Raw genomic sequence first — 27,720 nt, 5'->3', positions numbered from 1 at the left:
ACCACTGAGACATCTCTCCAGTTCCTTTTCTTTAACTTCTACTGCAGCCTTGCGTACAATGCTTCCACCTTCTTGATCCATCTATAATGCTTTCAGGAGCCATTCTCCTCTACAGTAACCAGAATTGAAAGCTAACTCCTCTCCCCACAAAAAAGTCTGGATCAGCTAAAATAAACAGCATGAGTAGCTACCTATGGGTTATTTGGATATGAAAGCCATGCCATGACCTCTCTTAAGTCATTAAAGTGCTACCAAGGCTGGACATACAATAATCAAGACTAGAGTATATTCCCAACAAGCAGAAATGATACTCCTCTGGATCAGCATCTAATGCACTAGGAGGTCCTAGTCCTTGTACCACAAGGACTTAGTAGTTAATGTGATGTCACTGTGATCATTAATAAGAAACAAGACAAGAAGCTGACAAAAAGACAAGTAGGTACATTCAGATCTTGCTTGATTCAAAAGCATAATATCAATATAGCATGGATGTGATCTTGATCTCATTCTCTATGTTAATAATGATTCGCTTCATCAATCCTTGAGTGCAAAGAATGCTACCAATAACATATTCAAATTTACAAACTTTCAAAATTCTCTTATTACCATTTGGTCAAGAAGCAAAAATAAAACAATAAAAATCAGTAAAAGCCCTTCCCTTCCCTTAGGCATGCACAAAAACATCACTAGGAATAATGAAGAGGTAGAAATATGTCAATCCTGAGATCACTAATTATAAGCCCAGGAACAACAGAGCCACCGGTTAAGAAATGAATCCTGTGGCACACATCTTTCTGGTTCCTCTATAGGAGATTATCAAATGCTCCTTTTTGAGGTTCTGTAACATTCTTAAAAAGTAGAGGCTTTTTATATCAGGTCACAGAGCTTCCAACACTATGGAGAAAAGGCCTTCATTAGAATTCTCCTCTACATTAAAGTGTTTGTAATTTGTTGTACAAATGTTTATCTGAAAAAATAACGTTTACACTCAAGTATTTATGGACAAAATGATATAATGTCTGGTATTTACTTCAAAATAATCCAGCCATGGGGTGGGGCTTGGCAATGAAACAATTGCTGAAGTCGGACAGAGACCATATGGGAGTTCATTTTGCTTTTAGGTATAACTGACCTAAAAATTTAGCAACAATTTAGTCAAGCCCATTGGGCCACCCAATCAGGAAAGAGATGCTGCTCACAGGAACACTCCCTTCCATTCCACAGAGGTGTCTTCTACCTCTGGCAGAAGAAAAGTCCCATCTCATCAACACCAGGCCAACAGTCCTGCCTTACACAGGGGCTTGGATATACTGTGAAGGGCAGGGTGAGACTTACAAATGTCTGACTTAGGAGGAATTGTTAAAACTGTCTTCTAACTACGGGCATTTGATGAATTCAACTTTCCAAACAGACAGATGATTTAACTGGAACAAAAAGGCCTTCTCAGCAAATGCCAGTCTGTCACAGTGAGCTGGGGCCTGTGAGGAAGCAGTTGCTGCAGAAACACAGCATGCAGGGAGCAGGGAGAATGATAAGAGGCTCCTGGTGGGTCAGGCATAACCACACCAGGCTCTTACGGACTGATGGAATGAGTGAGTCCCTTCCGCCACTGGGTGTCTGCAAGGGCAAACCCTCTCCTCTTGAAAGGCACCCACTGCCCTCTACCAGCTCTGTCCCTCCACCTGCTTTCCACTTACTTAACATAGCATAGCTCAAAGCTACATCCTTGCATGATATTCTTACAGCCCTACATGCTTCTCTTTCACTGCATGTTTACCTATGCTGTGATATGGATTATTCTTTGATTAGACATTAGATTGTTGACCAGATAGTTGATAAATATGTGTTTAGTCTATTAAAAAAAAATTCACTGCCCAATGTGAATACTTTCATGGCCAAGTCAGTGGCCTTACAAATGACAGAGCCACTGAAAAGAGCTTTGCAGTGGACTGCATCACAGGGATGACCATCAGTGCATTCCTGGAAACCAACCACTCTCAGCTTCACTGGAAGAGCACCATACCACCTCTAGAATGCTTTCATTCCACCTCAAGGGCTCCTCACTCTCAGACAAACACCTCCCAGAGGGCCACGGAGCAAAGGAGGATTGGCCCTGGACACTGCAGGAACAGGTACCACTTTCACTGTTTGTGACAGAAGATGGTTCTCAGAACTTCAGCTGAACCTTTGTCCCAGGCAGGAGTTACAGCAGTCATGTTGAAGGGTATTTGAAAACTATTCATTTTGGGAAATAGAGGCTTTGTTTTGTTTTTAAGTTCTGACGATAACATTAAGCAATCTGCTTCTCTTCCTCAAATTATTTAATGTGAGAAATATAAACTTCTTGTTTCCTGTTGTTTTTCAAGACAGGGTTTCTCTGGATAGCCTCAGCTGTTTTGGAACTCGCTCTGTTTTTGGAACCAGGCTGGCCTCGAACTCATAGAGATCCACCTGCCTCTGCCTCTGCCTCTGCTGGGATTAAAGGCGTGTGCCATCACCTCCAGGATCAAAATGCAAACCTTTTAAAACAGCACTTTCTTAAATCATTCTAAGAGATTTCATGTCCTTGACCATGATAGCACAGCTGCCCTCACTGTGTTCCTCTGGGTCCTGGAGGGAACAGAGCTCAGCATATGTTTCCAATGAGCAGACACCATGAAGAAGAGGTGGACAGCAATAGTGTGAGCAGACACCATGAAGAAGAGGTGGACAGCAATAGTGAAATAGAGACACTGAAGCACTGGGAAGCTAGCAAGAGCATGTGGCTGCTGCCATGGCCAGGCCAAGGTGCACAGGAAGCAGTGTACCAACCCTGATGTCTAGAATCATGGGAGAATGCTGATGAAAGCCCGCAGCCAGAGAGGGAAGCCCTACTGTCAGGGACGTGCCTCAAAGCAAGGGAAGAGCAGCCCTTTCTTTTCCACCCTCCCATGGCCAGCAGTGCTCTCGGGTCTTCCCAGATCCAAGCAGCAAGGGAGGCAAGTGCTACTCCCCACAGGGCTGACATCTAGGAGAAGGACAGGGAGAAGCCAGCGAGAGCAAGCACCACCTCTGCGTGACCTTCAGACACAGCATTAGCTCATGGAAACCTTGCACAGGTGTCTAAGGGAGCATTTTTTTCTGAGAAAACTCCTCAGAGGCATAGCCAGGAGAAGAAAACCACTCCCAACTCATGGCTTGGTGAAGGGAACAGGAAACACCAATTTAAAAAGCAAGCAGAAAGAAAGCAATCTAACTGTTATCACAACTCCGTGCTGGCATCACTGTGCACTCTCCAAGTTCCTCAAGCATGTGAAGCGTGTGATGTAATAACAGTTCCTTAAGGTGGGCCTAATTCTCCTGTAGGTTCAAATTAAGATCTCAGGAATATTGGCTTAACCCAAAGATCATGCCAAATGCGGCATTTCCAATTCTACAATCTGTTGGCTCCCAAGCTCTGTGATAAACCAGACACCTGGGCTGGACTTGATTGAAGGCTTGGCTGTCTCTTTATTCCTGGGGAACTAACTGGCAAATACATTCACTGCCCAGACAGAATTGCCAGGTTCAGCTCTTCTCTGCCCCTAGAACTCCTCCCATCCAGTCCTTCTCCTTCCCACACGTTTGGTCTGCTGCCTTCCCAGCCCAACCTAAGTCTCAAAAGACAAGGATTATGTTGGGGAAATTTAGAAAAATCTGTTGAACTCTAGCATGCTGTGGGGGACCCAGAAAAGCACTAGGAAAGAGAAAAAAAGAAGAGAGGAGAGGGAGGGAGGGAGGGAAGGATAGAGCTAAGATTATAAAGAAGAGGGGATGAGAAGGAGAAGGAAACTGAGTGGAGAAGAAGTGAAGGAGATGAGCTGAGGCAGTCACATACCCAAGAGAGTCATGACACATTAGAGCATCACGCCATCCATTTCAGCAAGTTGTTGTTGACTGCCTACCAGAGACCAAGAGCTCTCAAAGCTGCCTCCTCCAAGCTGTTGTCCTCTACAAACATCCCCATGGGCCTGAAGTCTACCATGATGCCTCCTTCCAGTGAGGATGTAGACACTTATATTTACTCTCCACATGCGTAGGGTTGTTGCTTTCCCAATATCTGGTAAGGGGCATCCATGTGGGCAGCAGTCTCTCCTTTTGATACCCTCAGGCCCTCCTCTGGCTTAAATTCTAGCCTCTCTGGTGTTCTCAGGTTTCTTCTATTCTCAGCAAACATGGATAAAATGTTTCCCTGGGCAAAGACCAGAAGGATAGCTCAGAGATACCAAAGGAAAGCTGTGGATGGGGTGGGGGATGCAGCAGTCATCAAGCTGGCCTAAGTCTTGAGAATTGCTCAGTTCTGTACCTTAACCCACAGGTGGAGAAACGGAAGCCCAGAGACGGGAACGGGTTAAAGAACAATGGAATCCTGGAGCTCGGCAAGATCGTGCAATCTATCGAACAGCAGGCATTAAAGGAACAGGTCTTACAGATCCCATCCAGGCTCTCAACCACGTAGGTAGGCAGCTCAGTCTCTGAAGGCTTGGCTAGGTAACATGGTGAGCTGCTCTACAATACCACAATGGCAAATCAAAATCAGGAGGTCAAGTTCATTTCCCCAAGCCGCCACATCACCACACCTTCTGGGCCTGATCATGATCCTGAGTAGCACAAATGCCCTGTGAGCCCCTTTGACTGTTAAGTTGAATCAGAGATCAACCCTGTAAAGCTCTTTCCCTTTCCCTACCTTATGAAACACCAGTCTTTAAGCAGGGAGGTTGCTCATGGGTCTTTCAAGCTCACTATCATGAGTGCCTTGGGTTGGGCGACTATCCCAAGCCTATAGAACAAATTTCTGGTCTCTACCTACAAGATAATAGAAGCTTCCAACCATGTGACAGCAAAAACTGTCTCCAGACCTTGTCAAATATTCCAGAGAGGCAAAATCATCCCAGATGGAAAACAATGGTGTCAGAGAATCATAGTATATCAGTGAGGTCATCTGAGTCAAAAGCCCAGCTCACAGGTGGGGAGAGGGGTGTGCTTGAGCTGGCCTTGCTACCCGAGTCCATGGCAGCTGATGTTCTGCCCCTTGGATTCTGTGTGATATCCTTGTCCTGTTTTTACCTGTGGGGTTATAGTTGGCAGTATCTCCTATAAGCTTTAAACCAAACTCCTCAGATTTCTGATAATACAATGGTGCTCTTAATTGGAAGAAAATGCCTCATGTCTTCCTTTGCTTTGCCTTTTTTTGGAGAGGCTAGGAGACCCCCATAAGTCTTTTCCTCCTTTGAAAAGGGTGACCTTTCCAAAGCCCCACAGACTGTTGTAAGGATAGAGATAACATGAAGTATGGTGCTTGCAATTACTTAAGTTCTACAATTCCCAAGCTTTTGGATTATTTAACTGTTCATTATGATTATTTAAGCTGAAAGCCTACACTCCTCTAACTCAGAAAATGTTTGTATTTCCATTAAAAACCACCAGGCCAATGCCCTTTTGATTGACACTTTTCATTATATATATATTCTGTTTCCAGCCAAAAGACAGGTTACCCCTTATTTTACGATAAGGAGCTGACTTTAAAGGTTTCCTTCAGCTCGCCTTCCTGTCCCCTCACACCCTGTTACTGGTGCCCTGTTCTCTTGACACTAGCAGGAAGAAGTGTCTATCTGCCCACTGTTCCCCATTTAATGAAAGCTGGTCCCTCCATGTGGAGGTTAGAAAACTATGCATACATTAGTTAATATCATGTGCCATAACACTGAGTGCTTGTATTTGAGTTCAGATCCCAAAGCCTCCGTGTTTGTAACAGTAGAACAGGACCCATCACACTGTCCACCTGGCAGTGGCTAGCCATGGTGCATATGAGGTAACATCACATAAACATCCCTTGCTGAGCACATTAACCTCCCTGCCTGAAGCACAGAAGAGTATTTTTGCCTGGATTTGTTTGATTCTCTGAAAGCATTTTAATCGAATAGCACATATCTTACTGTGGGAACGAGGAAAGGCCCTTCTAAATGGCATACAACTCAATCCATTTCAATGTTTTCCCCTACATTGATTATTGGTCATCATTTCTGCTTTGTTCATTTATTTCATATCTAAAGAGTGTTATAGAAAAAAAGGCAATGCATAAAATACAGAGGAAGTCTACCCTTGCCCTATATGAGCGGCAGTGCTGAACCAAACTGCATTTTGAGCTCATCACAGGGACGGGGGCGGGGGCGGGGGATTCTAGCAATTGTTGAGTGATCCATTGTTTCGGGTCATTTTATGAATATATGGATTGTACTGGAAGGAGTCTTTCAAAACACATTGTCTCCCTCAACAGACAGACAGACAGACAGACAGACAGACAGACACACACACACACACACACACACACACACACACAGACACAGAGACAGAGAGACAGAGAGACAGAGAGACAGACACAGGCAGGCATACAGACAGACAGACAGAAACAGACACGCAGACAGACAGAGACAGTATGGGTTAGGAATAATCTATCTGCAGTGAACTTCCAAGGATGTTTATTATGCGGTATGGTGGCTTACCAGCTGGTCTATTTTTTTTTTTTCTGTTAAGAATTCCAAGTGTTCCCAACACTACTTTCCTTTACTTGTTGATTTGCCTTCCACAGTGTTAGCTGCTCATAGATCTACCTACATAAAGGCTGCACCGTCCTGCCTATGCAGGTGACATGTGGGGCCGTGGGACTTAAAACTGGCTAGTGAACTACTTTTCTCCACATCAGATCATGTAAAACATTAGGTCTATGAATAGAACCTTTGTCCAGAGTCTTTTCTATACCTTAAAATAACACTTAGGAGAGTGCCCAGCACTCAGAACAGCACTTACACAAAGCAGATGCTCAGCGACTATTTTTTGAATGAGCTGTTAACTGACTCAGATGTCAGTGGCAGATATGTGTAACTTAGAGGCCAGGGTGGTTCCTTTCCTTTCCTCCTTTCTGCTGGCTGGGACATGGATTGGACCCTTGGAAATGAGGCCAGAAGTTCAGCACCGTAAGGTGGTAGCCAAATCCTGAGAGTGGCAAAGCTTCAAGACACAAGTTGCTAGCTGAACGAGTTTTCTGTTCCTTGTGTTGGAAGCTAACTAGAACATTCCACTCTTGTAAGGTTACTTTCTTTACAGTTAAATTTTATTTCCCCACTATAAGTTTTATATGCAGCAAGTGTTTTGTCTTCTGCTATGGGCATTAAGCTACTAATTTCTGAATTAAGAGCGGGAAACAGAAATGATGAATGGCAACTAACTGGACTTACCTCACTGCCTGTAGTACAAACCAAAATCCGTCTGAACGAGCCATTCTCCATGGTATCCATTCCCACCTTCTGTGTTTACCATCTTTAATCTCCACATGGAGCTGTGTAGCTACAACAAGCCTTCTGAACATCCCATCTAATGCAAATGCCTTCCAAAACTGGGCAGACGTTCTAGAACATTCCAGGACATGTGACCATAATACTTAATATATTTTAAACTGGGCTCTTTTAAAAAAAATCAATAACATATTGCTTAGAGAGGAAACAACATTGCAGTTTAAAAGGAAAGTATTTATTGAATAAAATTAAACCATAATTTGAAGTGTCATGAATGAAGTAATGACAAAATCATGCACACTTACAAGTTTAAAATTACTTTTCATAAATGAGGGTCCCATTCAATCCCTGAAATGCCTCTGGGAAATAATAGAGCCCCCTTACAACTGAGTTTATCAATTTTAAGTAATGGCTGCCTTCAGAACTCTTCTCCCAGACTCCATTTATCCTGTGCAAATTGCCAGGCACTTAGAATTCCTCCCTGAAGAAATGTGATTTGTCTTTTCTCATGATGGCATAAAGTAAAGAATAAATTGATTTTATCATATTCGGTACGTTGCCTCTGCTTTGAAGGGCACTTACCTAATGAGTGCCTCTCTCAGAAAAGATCCCAGATCAAAGGGGCCAACAAGATGATGTCGTAGCTTAAGCGGCTGCCCTACCCCATGGGAATGTACTAAAACAACTCAGTGTATACAAAGGCTGGCAAAACTATCTGGAGGAGATGTCTAAAATCTAACAATACCCGGGAAATGAAGATGGACTCCACAAAAATCAGAGGAGCTAAAAAATGCTTAGGGTTACATACAACTTTTACACAGATATAGGAAATCATCAGCAAAAAAATCTAAGAGACATACTTCCAATTATGGGACTGTTAAGTAGTTATTAAAGCACTTTTGTGACTTAGCATTTTATACTAAATGAAAAATAGCAGCTGCCTGTCTGCCTATGAAATTACCATGACAGGTTAACCTGTCTGAGAAAATGCATAAGCAGATCAATGTCTCACAGCCCTCATTTCTTTTAGCTACAGATATCAAATTCACCTGCCACAAGTTAAGAAACCGAGCTTGGTTACTGGAATGTTAGGTTATTGAGCAGTTTTTAAAGCCAAACTTAAAAAGGTTTTAATATTCTTTTAATAAAAAGTCTTTTATTAAACAGGAGCAAATATAACAAAAAAGTGAAACATCATAAGACGTCTTAGCAAAAGCTTTTAGGTATTTTTTAAGTACAGCAACATTCTTATACAAGGGGAAAGGTAAATATTGCATCCTTTGATTGGAAATACATGGTTATGTACTATCAGTTTTTTTCCAACATCAGAACAATGGCCAGCAGTTAGGATACAAACCACTAAAAATTAAGCTAAAGGAGTGTTGGGGCACAAAAGTGACATGATAAATTCAGGGGCTCCCCTTCTAATGAACTTATGAATTTTACTAATGAACTTTTACTTCCTGCACTGTTACAGAAAATGGGAAGGTACACAATAGTGTTTGCTGTCTCTCTGTATCCCAATTAACCAAGAAGGTCCTTACATTTGGAAATGGCTTTATAAGTGATGTGTCAAACCTCTTTAAAGGTTACACAATAAACTGCTTTATTCACTCATTTCCTTCCTTCATTTCACTAAGAATGAAAGCTTGACAAGGTATGGGGGGATTTTCTGTTTCCACTAGGTTAGCACCTACCTTCAACTAATTCACCCTTTGATTCCACAGACGCTTATTGGTTCCCAACACCCAGTGTTAAAAGGAAATCCTCATGCAGAGTTACAGCATGGGAAGTACCTTTCAGCTAGAAGAACCAGACATTTTCTTCTTCTAATTCTCATCTAGATCTACATGAAAAGAACACTCTGTACCCACTGAAGAAGAATGGCAGGAGAAAGCATGGGTCAGTGTGACACGGGTCTCAAGATGATATCACACACACACACACACACACACACACACACACACACACACACACACACACACACACACACCTCCACTTAAAAATGAAATAACTGGGGACTGGAGAGGTGGCTCAGCCATTAAAAGGGCTTCCTACTCTTCCAGAGTTCATTTCCTAACACTCAAGTCAGGTGGCTCATAACTGCCTGTAACTTCAGCTCCAGGGGATCCATATACATGTCACACACACACACACACACACACACACACACACACACACACACACACTACAAAACCTGAAATAGACAAAAGTAAATGGCTACCAAAGACAGGACCAGAGACTCTTAGGGAAGTGGAACAAGCATGTATCTTGAGTGTGGTGGGTACAAATGTATACACATCAGAACATTGTGGAGCACACAACAAACCAGTGCAAATAGAGTTTGATAATCTGTGAGATTCTCAGTCTGTAGCAATGCCAACCTGAAATATGCTACCGATGCCTGTGGTGATATTTTATTTAATAAATAAAGCATGCCTGGAGATCAAGGGGGAAAAGGCCAGCCATTTTTAAGTAAACATAGAAGTCAGGCAGTGGTAGCACAGGCCCTTACTCCAATCATGTGGCAGGCATAGTCTCTGTGTGTTTAAGGACACACTAGGGAACAGCCAAGCATGATGACACACACCTTTAATCCCAGTACCAACCATAGAGACCTGGAGGTGTGTAACGCCAGGCAGTGACATGGAAGTGAGGTAGCTGGGCTAAGAGCCAATGAGAAGGCAGAACAGCAAGGCAATAAAGGCGTGGGTAGACAGGAAGTAACACACTTTTTGGTAGCTGCAGAGCTGAAGAGGTAAGGTTGGTGGCTCTCACTATTTCCCTGGTTTCTACAGCTTTCACCCCTATATTTGGCTCTGTGTTTTTTATTTAATAAGACCGTTTAGAAATTTGTCTACAGATGCCTAAATGGTCGAGATGACAAGAAGCCTATTTGTTCTGTGTGCTCCTATGGTTTACTGCTTCATGTCAATCTCTATTACCAGAAACAAAGTAAAAGCAAACAGCAGGATTCTTATCGAAGCTTGCTTTATATTAGCAAAACACTGAAACCAAAATAATACAGCAAACCTATATGTCAATACATTAAGTAATTTAAAATAGCATGATTTTATGCTTGTGATACAGAAAATAGTCACATCCAGAAAGCAAAACAAGTGGAATTTATAAGATCTGCAGGGACAATCTAATTTTCTTGATACAAATAAGGCACATTTGTAGAGGTATACACCAAAATTCCCTCAGTGACTTCTCTGTGTTTCCTGGGTTTTTTTCCCTCTCTCAAAAATGAACAATATTACCTAGTAAATACATAAAAGGCTATCTCTTCTATGGCTGATTCTCGGATCAATTTTGTGTAAGAAAAATATGACAACAACAAGACAAATGGGAAGAATGTATGGAAAGACATTCCAGTTCAATGTGAGAGCACATGAGCTCCTGCATGTCCATGGAACGTGAACCACTACCTTAGGAGACCATGGTCTCTCACAAGAATGGTGCTTCCCAGGGCCTGGTGAATTCTTCATTGGCAATTACGTGGACAGGAGTCTAGTTATATAAGTTGGGAGAGTGGATCCAGCTGCCTTGCAGTTCTAAAACTTCATACCGTTTGATTTTGCAATGAGTTTAACAGATACACTTCTCAGTTTTAAAGCCCACATTAGATTTCAAAGTACTTTCACATATGCTATTTTATGTTAATCTTAGTCTAGTACTTTATTTTCACCCTGACCTTAGCACATTTCCATAAAGCAGGCAGGGCAGGCATTACTGCCTCCACGTTAATGGAGAGAAGACTGAGGCAACCAAAAAGTGATCTCTTTTCATGTCATGGTGTGAGAAAATAAGGCCTTTTCCTCGACCCAGGGCCCCATCCTTATTCCCTCTAGCACGGCATGGTGACTCTTCCTACAAGGGTTTAGAAGTCTAGTAGACCCGGCTAAAGATGAGTTCAAGCTGAATGAAAATCCAAGTCTTAGTATAGCATGATTAATAAGCATCAACAATAATAACACACATCTGACTGTTCTCGGCAACTTTAACAGGGCTCAGTCAATGTCACGTAGCAATGTATCAATTAGTTCAGCTCAAAAATCATGATAGATAGAACCAGTTGGTTGGCTTGAACAGCTGTACAGGTTGATGAATGGAGGTGGGAGCCTCAGTCAGTATGCCTATCCCATACCTAGGTCTCCTTAGTCCCAAGTAAGGCATCTATAAGTTGGTCTTCTGGGTGAGCTAAATAATGAATTAGGCTCATATGGGCTTAATGAAGCAGGACTTTGTTTCTTTGACCAAGGGAATTAACAGAAGAATTCTGTATTTATTTTGCAGTGGCAGCAGATTAAACACTTCAGAAATAATGTGGCAATTCAGCAAAGAGGCCTTAGCTAGGTGCTATCTGAAATCATGAAATTAAGTGGGAAAACATACACATGGAAATGGCTTATATGCTTTAGAAAAATAAATCCAATTTTAGATAAATAGTACTCTCTGAAAGCACCTTAAACATATGACATTATGTTCACTGGTCAACAGAGCTTTTATAGACACATATCATTTTCTGTGTCTGTACCCTCTGTTCACCTATACCCCCTGCACATTGTTAGAGAGGGAAGCGGGGGGTCAGCAAGGTTAAGGGCAGTTCCCTGCCACAGTTACCAGGTATGAGGATTGTACCCAAGATCTGATGATTCCTAAACTAGTATAGCCCATTATTACTCCTGTTCTTGAAATTATGAAGGTGCATGGCCTTTCTCTAAAGAAGAATCAAGAGGCTCTCATGATGACATCTTGTATCACTGGAGATGGAGAGTTGATATGGGAGCTGAGAAGAACGGAACAGTGTGGCTGCCTGAGCATGTAATAGCACACAAGGAGACACAGCGGGCTGTGCTGGCCAGCAGATTCAACACATTTGTGAGGTTGTGTGGTTTCACCATCCCATCTAGTCATTTGCCCAGCAGTCAGTCAGCACCTGCCATATGCCCAGCTCTGCTAATGGCAGCAGGATTTCTGCAGGAACTCGAGCAGACAAACCTGGTAAAATGCACACAAAGCTCCATGGGAGAAGGAGGGAGGAGAAAGGGAGCTTGAAATAGAAGGCTTTGCTCTAATCCTCGCCAGGTGGCTGTAAGCAAATTATTTGAATCTCTCAGAGTCTCAGTTCCCTGGCTTCTAAATGGTGTATAATAATATCTATTTTTATTATATCATCTTTTATTAGACAAAATGCTAGTTTATATGAGTTTATATGTGAAAAAAACTTACTTGTTCTTTGGTCTTGGAGAAACTGAGGTAGTTGAAGAGACATAAAAGTTTTATTCTCATTATTAAACCCTTCAAAATATTTCATTCCATATTTTCCATGATCTAAGCTTTCTTGGTTTAATGTTAACCATGTGTAAGACTGGCTGGGTCACCATAAGGTCACTCTTCCATACCTAGCCACCAATTTCAAAGTCTGTGTTACTGGCTTAAGATGCCACAATTATGCATGCTTCCCCTTATTATGGGAGGAAGTAGGATTTAAATTATATCTTACTGATTGTTTCATTTAACCATTTATAGAAATGCTATTTCTTGACTAGTTCTTTGGGAACAAATACATTGTAATTATTATTCAAATCATTCAATAACTCTCCTTCCTATTGCTGTCCTTGGTGATCTTTCATTGGGAAAGCAAAATGGGAGTTGAGTAGGTGTAGGTGGGTATGTCATGGGGACACCGGAAGGACCGCTTCCCAGCACCAGCCCTCACTTTATTAATAGAAGCAAGGAAAGCAATGCAGTCTCCTGGTACTTACCTGTTCCCTCCATGGTGTGCATGTTGGAAGAGAGTCCAACCTCTATTTTATCAATCTACCAGGTCTGAGTCCGGTAGATTGACACCAGAAAGCCAGGACTAGCCAGGCACTGAACAGGAATGAGGATAATACTAGCAAAGTCATAGTGCTTCAGAAAAGTTTCCACTGAGTGCAAGCAGCACTCAGATTACCATTGTGCTGAAGAAGGCCTCAGTTTCCCTGCAGCCTCAGACCTTTGCAACAAACAGATCTGTGAATACCAGGGTCGCCCACAAGACACAGACAGACCTACTTCAATGCTGGGCATACATTTTTAAAGTAACATGTTGAAAAACTGTGCACAATGAAGCACCAAACCTGTAATTTAAAAAATAAGTAATGCCTCAAAAAAAAAATCACAGCTTTTCTCTAAGTTCCTTCTCCACACTTCCAGCCCCTCCACCCTTTCCCTACCATCGAAGGGAAATGACTAAGACCAGAGGAGCAAAGATGGGTACTCACTTCATCTCCAAGATCTCCTCTAGCTGTTTCCTTCTCTCTAGCCGGAGATTGGCCAGGTGTGCTTCTTTTTCAGCCAGAGATTGCTGGGTCGAGGCGAGGCGGGCTTTGGTGGCATCCAGCTCCTGTCTGGTCTTCTCCAGGGCATTCATCAGCTCCTCTATCTGAAAGGCATAGGGAGATGCACATGGGATTTCTCCTTCAGTCACACCCAAGGGATGTCTCAATGCCCTGTGTGCTGACAAGAAACAATGGGTCATCTACAACTACACACAAATGAAGCTCATTTGTTCTCTGTCACTGATGGAAAACAAAGCTTTCAAACTCATGCAATCTCACAAACTCACCAAGGTCTATTCAATTGGATTGGCCAATGATCTTGACAGAAACTATTTAACTTATCTATTAGAAGGGGGTTGCTTGACCCAATTTCAACCCATGGTTAATAATCTCAGGTACTTCCTCCTAGCCAGAGGAAAGGAAGACTCAAATATACTTTGGCTGGCACTATATACTTTTGTGTGGAGCCCCCAGAGTGCTTTGACAGAAAGTTAATCAAGTGTTTCAGATTCATTCAGGTTTTAACCTATCAAAACTTTGTTTGGTTAGAGGTATTTGATGTCCACAGAGCCTCGGCAGCCTTTCTCACCTCACTTCCCTGACTTACAGTCAGGAAGCAGGGTTTGGCCAAAGGTAAACAGAATTCCAGCCACAAAAGGTTCAACTTTGGTTTGCCCCTGAAGCTTGAGAGGGTTCTAAACTTGAAATAAATGACATGTAACTTTTATAGGGTGCTAATACACCATAGAAATAAGCCAGACTATCAAATATCTAGGACTTTCAGCCAGGTCCCCCAAAAATTGGACCAAGGGGCTCTGAGACAAGTACTTACCCTCCCCCAAACCATTGGGGGCTTTTAAAGCCAACACGCAACAACGAGGATAGGTGTTTATGGTCATGTTTCAGAGACTTCCATGAAGCAAGCTGGTAAAATGGCATCCACCCTACTGATTCAAAAATCCTGGTCCAGGAAATTTCTAGATTCCAGAGCTGATGTGTGGATTTCTAAGACACTCATTCCAGCTGAACTTGGCAGCATGGGATCATCCATCACCAAAGTCAACAGAAAACCCTTCACAATGTGTCATTGACAAGGTAGGTCCCAATTTATAAAGACTTGCTATACAATTTCTGCAGTTTTACATGGACTTCATTCAGAATAAGCATTGAAGTTCATGTCCAAGGTAAATCACATGCTTTTAAGGTTCAGAACACCCTCCATCGCACACTGATAAAAAGAGGAAACTTAATGAGCTTGTAAATCACAGTTAAAACTAAAAAGTTTTAAAAGCACAGAATATAAAAGATAATCTACAAAACTTACAGAATCATGTATGTTTAACTGTAGACTAGTATTACTCTACAAACGCATGAAATTTAAAAAGCAATTACACTTTTTAGTTTCTCATAACGATCATTAAATATGACTAGAAGCCCTCTGAAAAGCAACATACCGAAAGAAGTCTATTCCTGCTGTTTGGCTGGAGCCCTTTCGAGTGAGGACTCAGAGACATTCAGTCAGAGTATTCGTGGAGTTGGCAAGATGACCCTGAGTGACCTCACCACAGTACAACTCCTGTCAACATTACCACAAGAATCATAGGCCCAGGAAATATAGAAGAAATGGGGCATGAGTGTGTGATGCTATAGACAGAAACGTTTTGAAAGCTCTACAGTCGGAATACATATTTTCTTTTACAGTAGCCATACTCCCACTCCTGGACCAACTGGGAAGAAGAGCAACCACAGGAACCAGAGGCCCCACCTGCACCAACTGGAAGAAGAGTGACTTGTAGCCCCACCTGTTCAGATTAAAGGAAGAAATGGGTAGACAGCAGTGTTAAGAACGTATTAAACAACATAAAGAGCAGCACAACACCACCAGAACCTAGTGATCCTACAACAGCAAGACCTGAACATTCCAAAGGAGATGATCCAGAAGAAAATGACCTTAAAAACAACTTTATGAAGATGATACAGGCCCTAAAAGAGGAAATTAAAAAATCCCCTTAAAGAAATGGAGGAAAAGACAAATAAAAAATGGGAGGAAATAAAAGAAATCTCTTAAAGAAAATCAAGAAACTCAAAGAAAAAACAGTCAAACAAGTGAAGGAAATAGTTTAAGACTTGAAAATTAAAATAGAGGATATAAAGTAAATACAGGGCTGGAGAGATGGCTCAGAGGTTAAGAGCATTGACTGCTCTTCCAGAGGACCTGAGTTCAATTCCCATCAACCACATGGTGGTTCACAGCCATCTATAATGAGATCTGGTACCCCCTTCTGGCATGCAAGGATACATAGAGGCAGAATGTTGTATACATAATAAATAAATACATAATTTTTTTAAAAGAAAATACAAACTGACAGAATTCAGGAAAAGGGAAATCTGAGTAAACAAACAAACTACAGAGGCAAGCATAACCAACCAAATGCAAGAAATGGAAGAGAGAATTTCATGCATTGAGGATAAAATAGAGGAAATAGATTCACCAGTCAAAGAAAATGTTAAATCCAGCAATTTTTAGCACAAAACATTCAGGAAATCTGGGATGAAAAGACCAAATCTAAGAATAATAGAATAGAAGAAGGAGAAGAATTCCAGCTCAAAGGCACAGAAAAGTGTACTGAACAAAATTATAGAAGAAAACTTTCCCAACCTAAAGAAAAACATGTCTATGAAGATACAAGAAGCATACAAAACATCAAATACACTGGACCATAAAAACGTCCCCTTGTGACATAATAGTCAAAACACCAAATATACAGAATAAAGAAAGAATACTAAGAGCAGCAAAGGAAAGAGGTCAAGTAACATAAAGGCAGACCTATCAGAATTACACCCAACTTCTCAATGGAAACTCTGAAAGCCAGAAGGTCCTGGACAGATGTTCTGCAGATACTAAGAGACCATGGATGCAAGACCAGACTACTACACCCAGCAAAGCTTTCAATCACTGCAGATGGAGAGAATAAGATATTCCATGCCAAAACTAGATTTAAACATTACATGTCCACAGATCCAGCCTTACAGAAAGTACTAGAAGGAAAATTCCAACCAAAGGAATTTACCTGCAACCACCAAAACACAGGCAATAGATAACCTCATACCAGCAAATCCCAAAAAATGGAAACACACACACACTACGACCAAAAATTGACAGGAATTAACAATCACTGGTCACTAATACCTATTAATATCAATGGACTCAATTCACCTATAAAAAAACACAGGCTAACAGAATGGATATGAAAACAGGATCCATTCTTCTACTGCATACAAGAAACACACCTCAGCCTCAAAGACAGACATTACCTCAGAGTTAAGGGTTGGGAAAAAGACTTTCCAATAAAATGGAACTAAGAAAAAAGCTGGTGTAGCTATCCTTAATATCTAACAAAAGACTTCAAACTAAAATCAATCAAAAGAGATGCCAAAGGGCATATTCATATTCATCACAGGACAAAAATCCATCAAGATGAAGTCTCAATTCTGAACATTTATGCCCCAAATGTAAGGGCACCTATATTTGTAAAAGAAACATTACTAAAGCTCAAATCACACATCAAACCCCACACACTAATAGTGGGAGACAGCCGACATCAAACTAAATGGCAAGAAACTCAAAGTGATCCCACTAAAATTAGGAACAAGACAAGGTTGTCCACTCTCTACATACCTATTCAATATAGAAGTCAAAGTTTTAGCTAGGGCAATAAGACAACAAAAGGAAATCAAAGGGATACAAATTGGAAAGGAAGAAGTCAAACTTTCACCATTTGCAGACAATATGATAGTATACATAAGTGACCCCAAAAAATCTACCAGGCAACTCCTACAGCTGATAAACACCTTCAGTAATGTGGCAGGATACAAGATTAACTAAAAAAAAAATCAGTAGCCCTCCTATATACAAATGATAGATGGGCTGAGAAAGAAATCAGAGAAACATCACCCTTACAATAGCCACAAATAACACAAAATATCTTGGGGTAACTAACCAAACAAGTGAAAGACCTGTATGACAAGAACTTTAAATCTTTGAAGAAAGAAATTAAAGAAAATATCAGAAAATAGAAAACTCTCCCATGTTCTTGGATAGATAGGGTGAACATAGTAAAAATGGCAATCTTACCAAAAGCAATCAACAGATTCAATGCAATCCCCATCAAAATCCCAATGCAATTCTTCACAGACCTTGAAAGAACAATACTCAACTGCATATGGAAAAACAAAATAACCCATGATAGCCAAAACAATCCTATATAATGAAGGAACTTCCAGAGGCATCACTATCCCTGACTTCAAGCTCTACTATAGAGCTATAATAATAAAAACAGCTTGGTATCAGCATAAAAATAGACATGTTGATCAATGGAATCAAATTGAAGACCCTGACATTAATCCACACACCTATGAACACCTGACAAAGAAGCCAAAATTATACAATGGAAAAAAGAAAGCATCTTCAACAAATGGTGCTAACATAACTGGGTATCAACATGTAGAAGACTGCAAATAGATCTATATCTATTGCCATGCACAAAACTCAAGTCCAAATGGATCAAAGACCTCAACCAAAATCCAGTTACTCTGAACCTGATAGAAGAAAAAGTGGGAAGTAGCCTTGAACACATTGGCACAGGAGAGCACTTTCTAAATATAACACCAGGAGAACAGACATTGAGAGCAAAAACTAATAAATGGGACCTCCTGAAACTGAAAAGCTTCTGTAAGGCAAAGGATGTGGTCAATAAGACAAAAAGGCAGCCTACAGAATGGGAAAAGATCTTCATCAACACCACATATGACAGAGGGCTGATCTCCAAAATATATAAAGAAGTCAAGAAACTAGATAGTGGAACTGGAGAGATGGCTCAGTGGTTAAGAACACTGGCTGCTCTTCCAGAGGTCCTGAGTTCAATTCCCAGCAACCACATGATAGCTCACAACCATCTGTAATGATATCTGAGGCCCTTTTCTGGCCTGCAGGCAAACACATAGCCAGAACACTGTATACACAATCAATCAATCAATAAATAAATAAATAAATACATACTAAAAAAAGAAACTAGACAGCAAAAATATCAAATAATTCAATTAAAAAATGGACTACAGAGCTAAACAGAGAATTCTCAACAGAAGAATCTCAAATGGCTGAAAGATATTAAGGAAATGTTCAACTTCCTTAGTCATCAGGGAAATGCAAATCAAAACAACTCTGAGATACCATCTTACACTTGTCAGAATTACTAAGATCAAAAACACCAATCACAGCTTATGTTGGAGAGGATGTAGAGAAAGAGAAACACTCCTCCACTGCTGATGGAAATGCAATCTTGTACAGTCACTCTGGAAATCAGTATGGTGGTATCTCAGAAAATTGGGAATCAACCTACCTCAAGACCCAGCAATACCATATCACTCCTGGACATATACACAAAAGATGCTCAACCACACCATAAGGACATCTGTAGAAGGAATCTTAATAGGTCTTATTAATAAAATAAAACCTGAGGCCAGTTATTAGGGTGAATGCTGGATGATCAAAGAAGCAGAACAAGCCACAGCTAACCTCACCTGGCCAACTTCTCAGCTGATCTTGTTTCCTCAGACTGGAAGCCTCTGTGTCCTCATCTGAATGGGTCTCAGCTGAACTGTTGCTCAAAAGCCTGAATGCTTAACCAGCCAAATGCCTCTAGTTTCTGGTCTTCACGCCTTATATACCTTTCTGCTTTTTGTCATCACTCCCTGGGATTAATGAATCACTTCTTGGGATTAAAGGCATGTGTCACCATGCCTGGCAGTTTTGAATGTGGCCTTGAACTCACAGAGATCCAAAGGGATTTCTGCCTCTAGAATGCTAGGATTAAAGGCGTATGCTACCATTGCCTAACCTCTATGTTTAATATTGTGGCTGTTCTGTCTCTGACCCCAGATAAGTTTATTAGGGTGCACAATATTTTGGGGAACACAATACCACCACAGACATTTGCTCAATTATGTTCATAGCAGCACTATTCATAATAGCTAGAACCTGGAAACAACCTAGATGCCCTTCAACCTTAGAATGGATAAAGAAAATATGGTACATATACACATTTATTACACATGTATTACACAGCAGTTAAAAAAAATGTCATCATGAAATTTGTAGGCAAATGGACAGAACTAGAAAAAAAAATCCTGAGTGAGGTAACCCATACCCAAAAAGACAAGCATGGTATGCATTCACTCATAAGTGAATATTAGATGCAATGCAAAGGATAACCAGGCTACAATCCACAACTCCAAATAAGCCAGGTAAAGAAGAGCACACTAAGAGGGACACACATGGATCACCCCAGGAAGGGGAAAGGGTTAAGACCTCCTGGGTAAACTGGGAGGGGGGAACAAAGGGAAGGGAATGAGAGGTGGGAACATGAGGCTTCCAGATGACCGAGTTGGGGGAGAGACGTGGAGGGAGAGCAATGAAAGAGATATCTTGACAGAGATATTAAGGGGATGGGGAGAAATCTGCAGCTAGGAAAAACCCCAGGAACCCACAAGATTGTCCCCAGCTAAGACTCATAGCAATAGTGGAGAGGGTTCTTGAACTAGCCTTCCCCTGCACTGAGGTTGGTGTCTGCCCTAATTGTCATCATAGAACCTACATCCAGTAACTGATGGAAGCAGATGCAGAGACCCACATCCAAGCACTTGGCCAAGACCCTGGAGTTCAGTCGAAAAGAGGGAAGAAAAAATTTTGAGGGCAATGGGGGGTCAGGATCATGATGGGAAAAACCACAGAGACAGCTGACCCAAGCTAGTGGGAGCTCATGGACTCTAGACTGACAGCTGGGGAGCCTGCATGGGACCGCGCTAGGCCCTCTGAATGTGGGTGACAGTTGCACAGATTGATCTGTTTGTGGGTCCCCTGGCAACAGGACCAGGACTTATCCTGGGTACATGAATTGGCTTTTTAGAGCCCATTCCCTATGGTGTTGTGCCTTATTCAGCCTTGATGCGGGGGGGAAGGCTAGGTTCGGCTCCAATTTGGTATACTATCCTGTGTTGACTACCCAAGGGAGGACTTATCTCTATGAGGAGGGCATAGGGACAGGATGGGGTAAGTGGGGGACGGAGCAGGGGTTGGTATGTAAAAGGAAAGAAAAATCTTTAATAAAAAAGTATAAAAAAGTAGTCCATTCCTTTATAGACTTATTATTACCTAGCAGTATTTCAGAAACATATCACAGGCTGGAAGGATTGCTCAATAGTTAAGAACATGCACTGTTCTTGCAGAGGACCCCAGTTCAGTTTCCAGCACCCCACTTCAGACAGCTCACAACTGCCTATAACTCCATCTCCAGGAGATACAACACCTTCTGGCCTCTGTCAGCACCTGTACTCACATGTATATACCCGCACACACATAGACACATGCACATATTTAATTAAAAATAAAGCTTTAAAAAAATGTCACAGTGTATCATTCCAAAGACCAATTCGGAGTGTTCCTGACTCTCCACATGGGACAACCTGTGTCTTCTAGACTCCATCTTCTGCCACAAATGTTCTTTACTTCAAATATACTATTTATTCCAGGGATGTGTATCCTCTCTTATTAGATGAAGTTAAACTGTCTGAATCTGTAGACCCAGAAACACCAAACTCAACTAGCTGTACAAGTTGTTAGTTCTCCTGCCGCCATTTGGCTTGTGGCAGATGACAGCTAGCTTCCCAATATTCTAACCCAGTAACTTTGAACGAGTTATAGTTGACAGTATCAATGTGTTGTTTCAGCAATGCTACATGAAGAACCTGGACACCTAGGAGGCGCAATCCGGTGTCCTATTAGCAGGCGAGACTGGTGTTCCCAACACATGGCAAGCGGGGTTTTCAAATAGTACTTCAGGCTCTGCCGACCCCCACCCCAGTTCATGAGTTCCCAGACAGAAAACGCTGCCTGCTGTGGCCCTGGCTGCTATGCACGACTGCTGCAGCCACCTGCAAACAATTGCTCTCTCAGACTGTGTTTCTAGGCACTGCCCATGGTTACACTAGGTCTAATGTTCTAGAGTTCTGTGAATGGCTGGCTCTCTTTACTCTCCAAACACGAGCACTGAAGAGCGAGAAGTGTTCCCCCTGCCGCAATGGTCGTTAGATCAGCTATCAGTATTCCAGTTCTCTACAAAAATTCGAAGGCTAAAGATATGAAAACTTAAGTTTTCTTTTCCTTTATAATTAATAACATTATATTTAGTGAAGACACCCCCAAATCTCATCACCTGGAACTAACACTTCACTGTAATTTTCTACATCTATGCACACACACATCAGAGATTTTATATATAAACATGCACACATGAAAATGGAATTTTATAAATAATTAATGCATCATATGCATTTTCCTTTGTCTTTAAATAACCTTTGGAAACAGTTTTTTACAATTGAGCAGAAGCCTTTCCTCATTTACCTAAACATTGTACTTTCCTTAATATTACTGTCTGAGGTTTGTGCCCTACCCCAGAACTCATATCCTAAATCCTAAATGCCAAGGACAGACATGGCATTAGGTAGCAGGATTTTTGCAAAAGGATTGGGTCATGAGGGTAGAATCCTAATTCATGATTAACCTTTGATAAAACAAGGGAATTTCTTTCTTCTTCCACCATGTAAGAACATGGAAAGAATTCAGCTCTATACCACAGGGAAGTCAGCCATTGACCCAATTAGACCATTCTGGTGCTGTGGTCTTGAGGACCCCAGCCTCCAAAACAGTGAGAAGTAAGTTTCCGTTGCTTATAAATCACCCCATTCTGAGTAACAGCTCAAACACATCACGACACTTAAGAGCCTATATTTTTATTTCTTTTGCAAATTCCTCTCATCCTCATCCTCTGCCCTCTGCCCCATGGTTCTGAGCATATACCTCTCCATCTCTGGCACAGACATTGAGGGGTAGTCTGGGATTTCCAGGGTTGGTGCTCATTAGATGTCTCTTCAGTCCTTAGTTCCTCTTGCCCACTTATCCTCTTTGATACATAGTTAACCACCTGTGGTCACTTCCATATAGATATTCTAGTAGTACTTTACATTGAGGAGATCCTAAGACCAACTCATGGTCTATGCAACACCTGCCTAAACCAAATCAGTACACTACCTGCTCCAGCTCCCAACTTGCCACTCCCTAGCATACCTACCTTATGGCCTAATACTTAACCATTCCCCAGTCGGGTGTGTTTAAAACCTCAAAATCACACACACCTCTTTCTTCTCTTTCACTAACTTCCCACTTGTAACCAACTCCAACCAGTTCTGTTTTGGAAACACATTTTCGATGTATCACTCCATCCTAGTATTACTTTTAATCCCATTAACTCAGGTCTCTTCCCATCTCACATGTATGCCAGAGCTGACAGTAATGAAACATGCATGCATACATATGTGTGTGCCTGCATGTGTATGTGATTGTGTATGTGTATGTGAGTGTGTATGTGTATGTGAGTGTGTATGTGTATGTGAGTGTGTATGTGTATGTGTATGTGTGTGTGTGTGTGTGTGTGTGTGTGTGTGTGTGTGTATGTGTATGTATGAATTCCTGTCTTTAGTCTCTAACTTTGCCCTCAGTGAGGACCTGGCTTCATCTCATCAGCTTCCCCCACAATTGAGCATATTTCTCAGCCAGGTCTGATCGATTTTATGAAACATAATTAGAAATGGGTAGCAACGAGTAGACTAAAGTACAGACCAGGAAAGAGACGTTACAAAATAAAAAGGAAGAAATCTTTCAAGCTAGGACTAGAGGGAGGTTTTGTTTGCTTTAAAGAAAGAGTAAGAGATCTGAGAGGAAATGGGGATCGAGGGGGGGGGAGGGAAACCAGTTGTTAGTGTTTATTCTGCAGACTTCCAAGGCTTTCTACAGGTCTGAGGCAAGAGTGGACTTCTCTTTCCATTCTCATCTTGAACTGTTTTGACTGTGTGTCTTCAATCTGTTCTCCATGAGTCTGGGATTCAAAGAAGCTCCACAAGGATTATAGTCACAACTAATCTTCCTACCAAGGAACTGACAAAGAACTATGCCTACACCACCAACATCTGTCAAAAATGTCACCGGCACACATCTGACATCTAGAAGGCTATGATCATCCACAGCAGTGTGTTTCAAGCTATGTTCCCCAGACCTCAAAGACTCCACCAAGGTATCTCGGGGTTGACAGGTTAACAGAATAGGAGGAACTGGAATCAGTGTGGTTCTCATTCCATCATCCCCAACACAAAGGGAGTTAGAGTCTACTTTTATCTGTTTTATACATAGTATTTCACTTAAGGTTTAACTTGAAATCTTAAAAAAAATTGAGGTTTTAAAACACTAAGAATAGTTAAAAGTATAAATGATTAAGTTAAATTAGTCTATATTAGTAATTCCTCCTTCACCACTTAATAGTTATGGAACCTTGGATGAGCAATTGAGTCTCTTCATTGATCATGGTAGTAATTCCTGAGCAAGTCAGGACTGTGTGACATGAAGCAATGTATGTGATGCTTTTAGTGCAAGGACTTGCAAGCAGGACACTTGGTACATTCATCACAGGACAGGAAGCATGGCAGGGCACTTTGACAGGACTCAAGAGCGAGCTGCTGACACAACTGTGTAGCTCTGGACTATGGAATTTCTGGGCCTTAAGTTCCTCACATACTGGTAGACTTATTATGGCAACTCCACATAGTTAAAAAGGAGGTTTATTTGGGGTAACTTACAGCCAGGAAAGGGTTGGTTACAGGATCTGGGAGAGGTGAAGTGCAGTCCAGCGGTGTTTTCTGGAAAACTCTGCTGAGTCTACAACCCAGCATCCAGGATCACAAGGAATCAAGAGAGCCAGCACATCTGGATCTCGGGTCTTAAGGGCTCCCGTCTTGGCCCCACCCCATGGACAGGTCATAGGTAGGCATGGCAGTTACTGGAAGCCTCACTAGGGGCAGTACTTCCAGGTCAAAGCTAGAACAACTATCCACTACACTTACCTATGAAAAGAGGTTAATAACAGCTTCATTCAAAGAGCCTTGTGAGAATTGGTGAGGTCACTTTTTTCTTCACTGTGACCAATTACCCCTGAAGAAGCAACTTAAGGGATGAAGCATTTATTTCAGCTCATAGTTTAGAGGAAGTAGTGGCAGGTAAGACTTATGGTTGCACTTCTGGACTGCCCTTCATTCTTTTCTATTCACCAAAGATGCCCATCTTTCAATGCCCTGTTGACACATGACCCCATATACTCCATTCATTACTTTGAGTGATTGAAAGCTGGAACTCTGCAAACAGGCCTAGATCAAGTGTTGTCTGCATCTATAAGGTCATTGGGACCTTACGTAATTTTTTTTCTTTAAGCTTTTTTCTAACATTTAATTTTTGAAATTAAAATATAATTACATCATTTCCATCCCTTTTAAGCTTTCCTCCAAACATGTAAAGCCTCACCCCACACTCTGTGTCAAATATATATATTTCTATCAATGCTTTATCTTGCCACATGTTAAAATCACTTATGAAGTTAGAAACACTAATGCTGTGATCACAAGCAGGGTTGAAGCCAGGCATCTATATTTTACTAACAATACAGGTGATTTCAATGTGTGGACAAGCCTGGGAATCCTGGACAGTATTAAACCTCTCTTTAAACTTGCAAATCCTTCCTTATCAAGTGGGAAGACAGAGCTGTCATGCACGATTGACATAAGCCAAACCTAAGAGAGTGTAGATGAAGTACCCATCTCTCCCTGTCTCACCCTATGGGGCATTTACTACCTAAGCTTCCTCTACTCCACCCAGGGGTGTTCGGTTTTCACAGTCTGCACCAGTTCTACATGACACACGTTGGATGCTATAGCTAGACTATAATCCCCTAGAGATCAGCACGCATCACTGTCCTTCTGTTCACACCTAATAAACCCTGTACACTGGGAAGAATGGGGATACAAAAACAATTCTGAAACACTCACTCTGCCCCATTTTGTGCAATAATGAATGAAGCATTAAAGCTAACCTTGATACTTTCTGCCCTTCAAAATCCTGGCCTCTGCCTAGAGTACCTTTCCTTTGCCATGGAGACAAGATGCTCAGGTACTGCTCCTGAAAAGATGAAGGTCAGAGACAAGATGCTCAGGTGCTGCTCCTGAAAGGATGAAGGCCAGGGACAAGGTGATCAGATACACTCCTGATAGGATGAAGACGAGGAACATGGTGATCAGGTACACTCCTGAAAGGATGAAGGCCATGGAGACAAGATGCTCAGGTGCAGCTCCTGAAAGGATGAAGACGAGGGACACAGTGCTCAAGTACCACTTCTGAAAGGATGAAGGCCAGGGACATGGTGCTCAGGCGCAGCTCCTGAAAGGATAAAGGCTGGGGCCCACTGATGCCCTGACAAGAACCAGGACCTCGGAGTAGCCCAATTAAAAAAAATGTCCTCAGTTCTGTGATGGAGGAGAGCCCAGAGGTTCTTGGGCCTGCTCTGTACTCTACATGTTCCATCCTGGAACCTGGGAGACATGCACCCTGTCCTTGCTTTCTGCTTCATGGGAAATATCCATCCCACTGAACACTAGCTACAAAGTCATCCTCAGAAGGTCTGGGTTGGCAGGAGGGCTTAGAATCAAGGACAGGAATTTAATTACAGTTGTGATCTTTAAAAAGACTATGAAAGGGGCGTACTAGGGGGTACAGAGGTCTAAAGCAGAGGCACAGCTTCCCTAGGTCTTTCTGACAGCCCTGCAGTCAGTGCTGGGAACCACCTGACTGCTGTCCACCTACGTCTTGAGGCAGGATCTCTCACTGACTTGATCTCTCACCAATTTGGCTAGGCTGATTGGTTAGTGAGGTTCAAGAACCCTTCTGCCTCTGACCCCGCAATGCTAGGACAAGCTCAGGCCTGGTGGCACTCTCCTCTGTCTCTCTCTTTGTGTGTGTGTGTGTCTGTCTCCCCCCAACACCTTGTGAGTGCTGGGAATCCAAATGCAGGTTCTCATGCTACATGAAAAGCACTTTACAAACCTAGCTACCTCCCTAGCCTGGCTTCACTAATGTTAAAACCAAACAAAAATCCAAACCCTATACTATAAACAACTATCTGCCAGTTCTTACTTTACTGTCTTTTTGTGTTGCAGACTATAAAATGGTCACAGCACTAAGACTACTCACTTTCACTTGAATAACTCCTAATTCCACACACTTTAATAATAATGAAGCCATCGCAGATAGATGCTTAAAGAGCCCTTCTATACAGCCCTGGAGAAACAAGGATCTTTGAACCTGAACAACAGAGCATTAAAAGGATAAAATTTAAAACACCTTTAATACATAAAATTGTTAACATATACCAAACTAAACTTGCACACAAATGTAGGCTGTTAAACTGAAGATTTGGAAGCCAGTTTCTCTCTGTTGTCTGCCATGAACACTGCCCTGGGTCCCTGGGATACCTGTGCTTTGTAACTGCTCATTTGGCATGATCTGATGGACAAATACTTTGACAAAACTTCTACCTACCCCTTATATGCCAGTTGTCAGTTGGCAAGTAGGTTGTGTTCATGATTTGGATTTTTTTTTTTTTCAAGACGGAGTTTCTCTGTGTAACTTTGCGCCTTTTCCTGGAATTCACTTGGTAGCCCAGGCTGGCCTTGAACTCACAGAGATCCACCTGGCTCTGCCTCCCGAGTGCTGGGATTAAAGGCATGCACCACCACTGCCCAGCTGGAATTTTTAATACTGTATTTTCAAAGCAAACTGGCTTGTCCATGCAGTGCTCTGCCCTCTAGTTCCCTGTGCTTTCTTCTTAGTGTTCCAGTGTGCACTCACCTAGCTTGTGAAATCCCCACAACCTGAGTTACAACCAACCTGGACTAAGAACTGACCCCAGGAGAAGAGCAGGATACTCTACTGAAGGTTCAAAGTCAACTTGGGTCATTGGGTGACAGTACAGGTCAGGAGGAGGCTAGAAGACAGTAAAGTCAGTAAAGCACTTGCTAGGCAATCTTGAAAACCGAAGACTACTCCTCAACCTCCAGCACCCACATGAAAAGCCAGGCATGGAGGTGCATGC

At 41.9% G+C, this 27,720-nt stretch overlaps 1 protein-coding gene across 1 annotated transcript in view; it reads right to left on the bottom strand.

Annotated features, from left to right (window-relative positions):
• Erc2 (ELKS/RAB6-interacting/CAST family member 2) overlaps positions 1-27,720 on the bottom strand; it is a 913,086-nt gene that overhangs the window by 323,565 nt on the left and 561,801 nt on the right. Inside the window, exon 16 of the mRNA XM_036199185.1 lies at positions 13,583-13,743. Coding sequence (XP_036055078.1) covers positions 13,583-13,743 — 161 coding nt within the window. The remainder of the gene's footprint in view (positions 1-13,582; positions 13,744-27,720) is intronic.

This window comes from Onychomys torridus, chromosome 9 (assembly GCF_903995425.1).
Source record: "Onychomys torridus chromosome 9, mOncTor1.1, whole genome shotgun sequence".
NCBI classification, from domain to species: Eukaryota; Metazoa; Chordata; class Mammalia; order Rodentia; family Cricetidae; genus Onychomys; species Onychomys torridus.
This window is presented reverse-complemented; position numbering and strand designations above follow the sequence as displayed.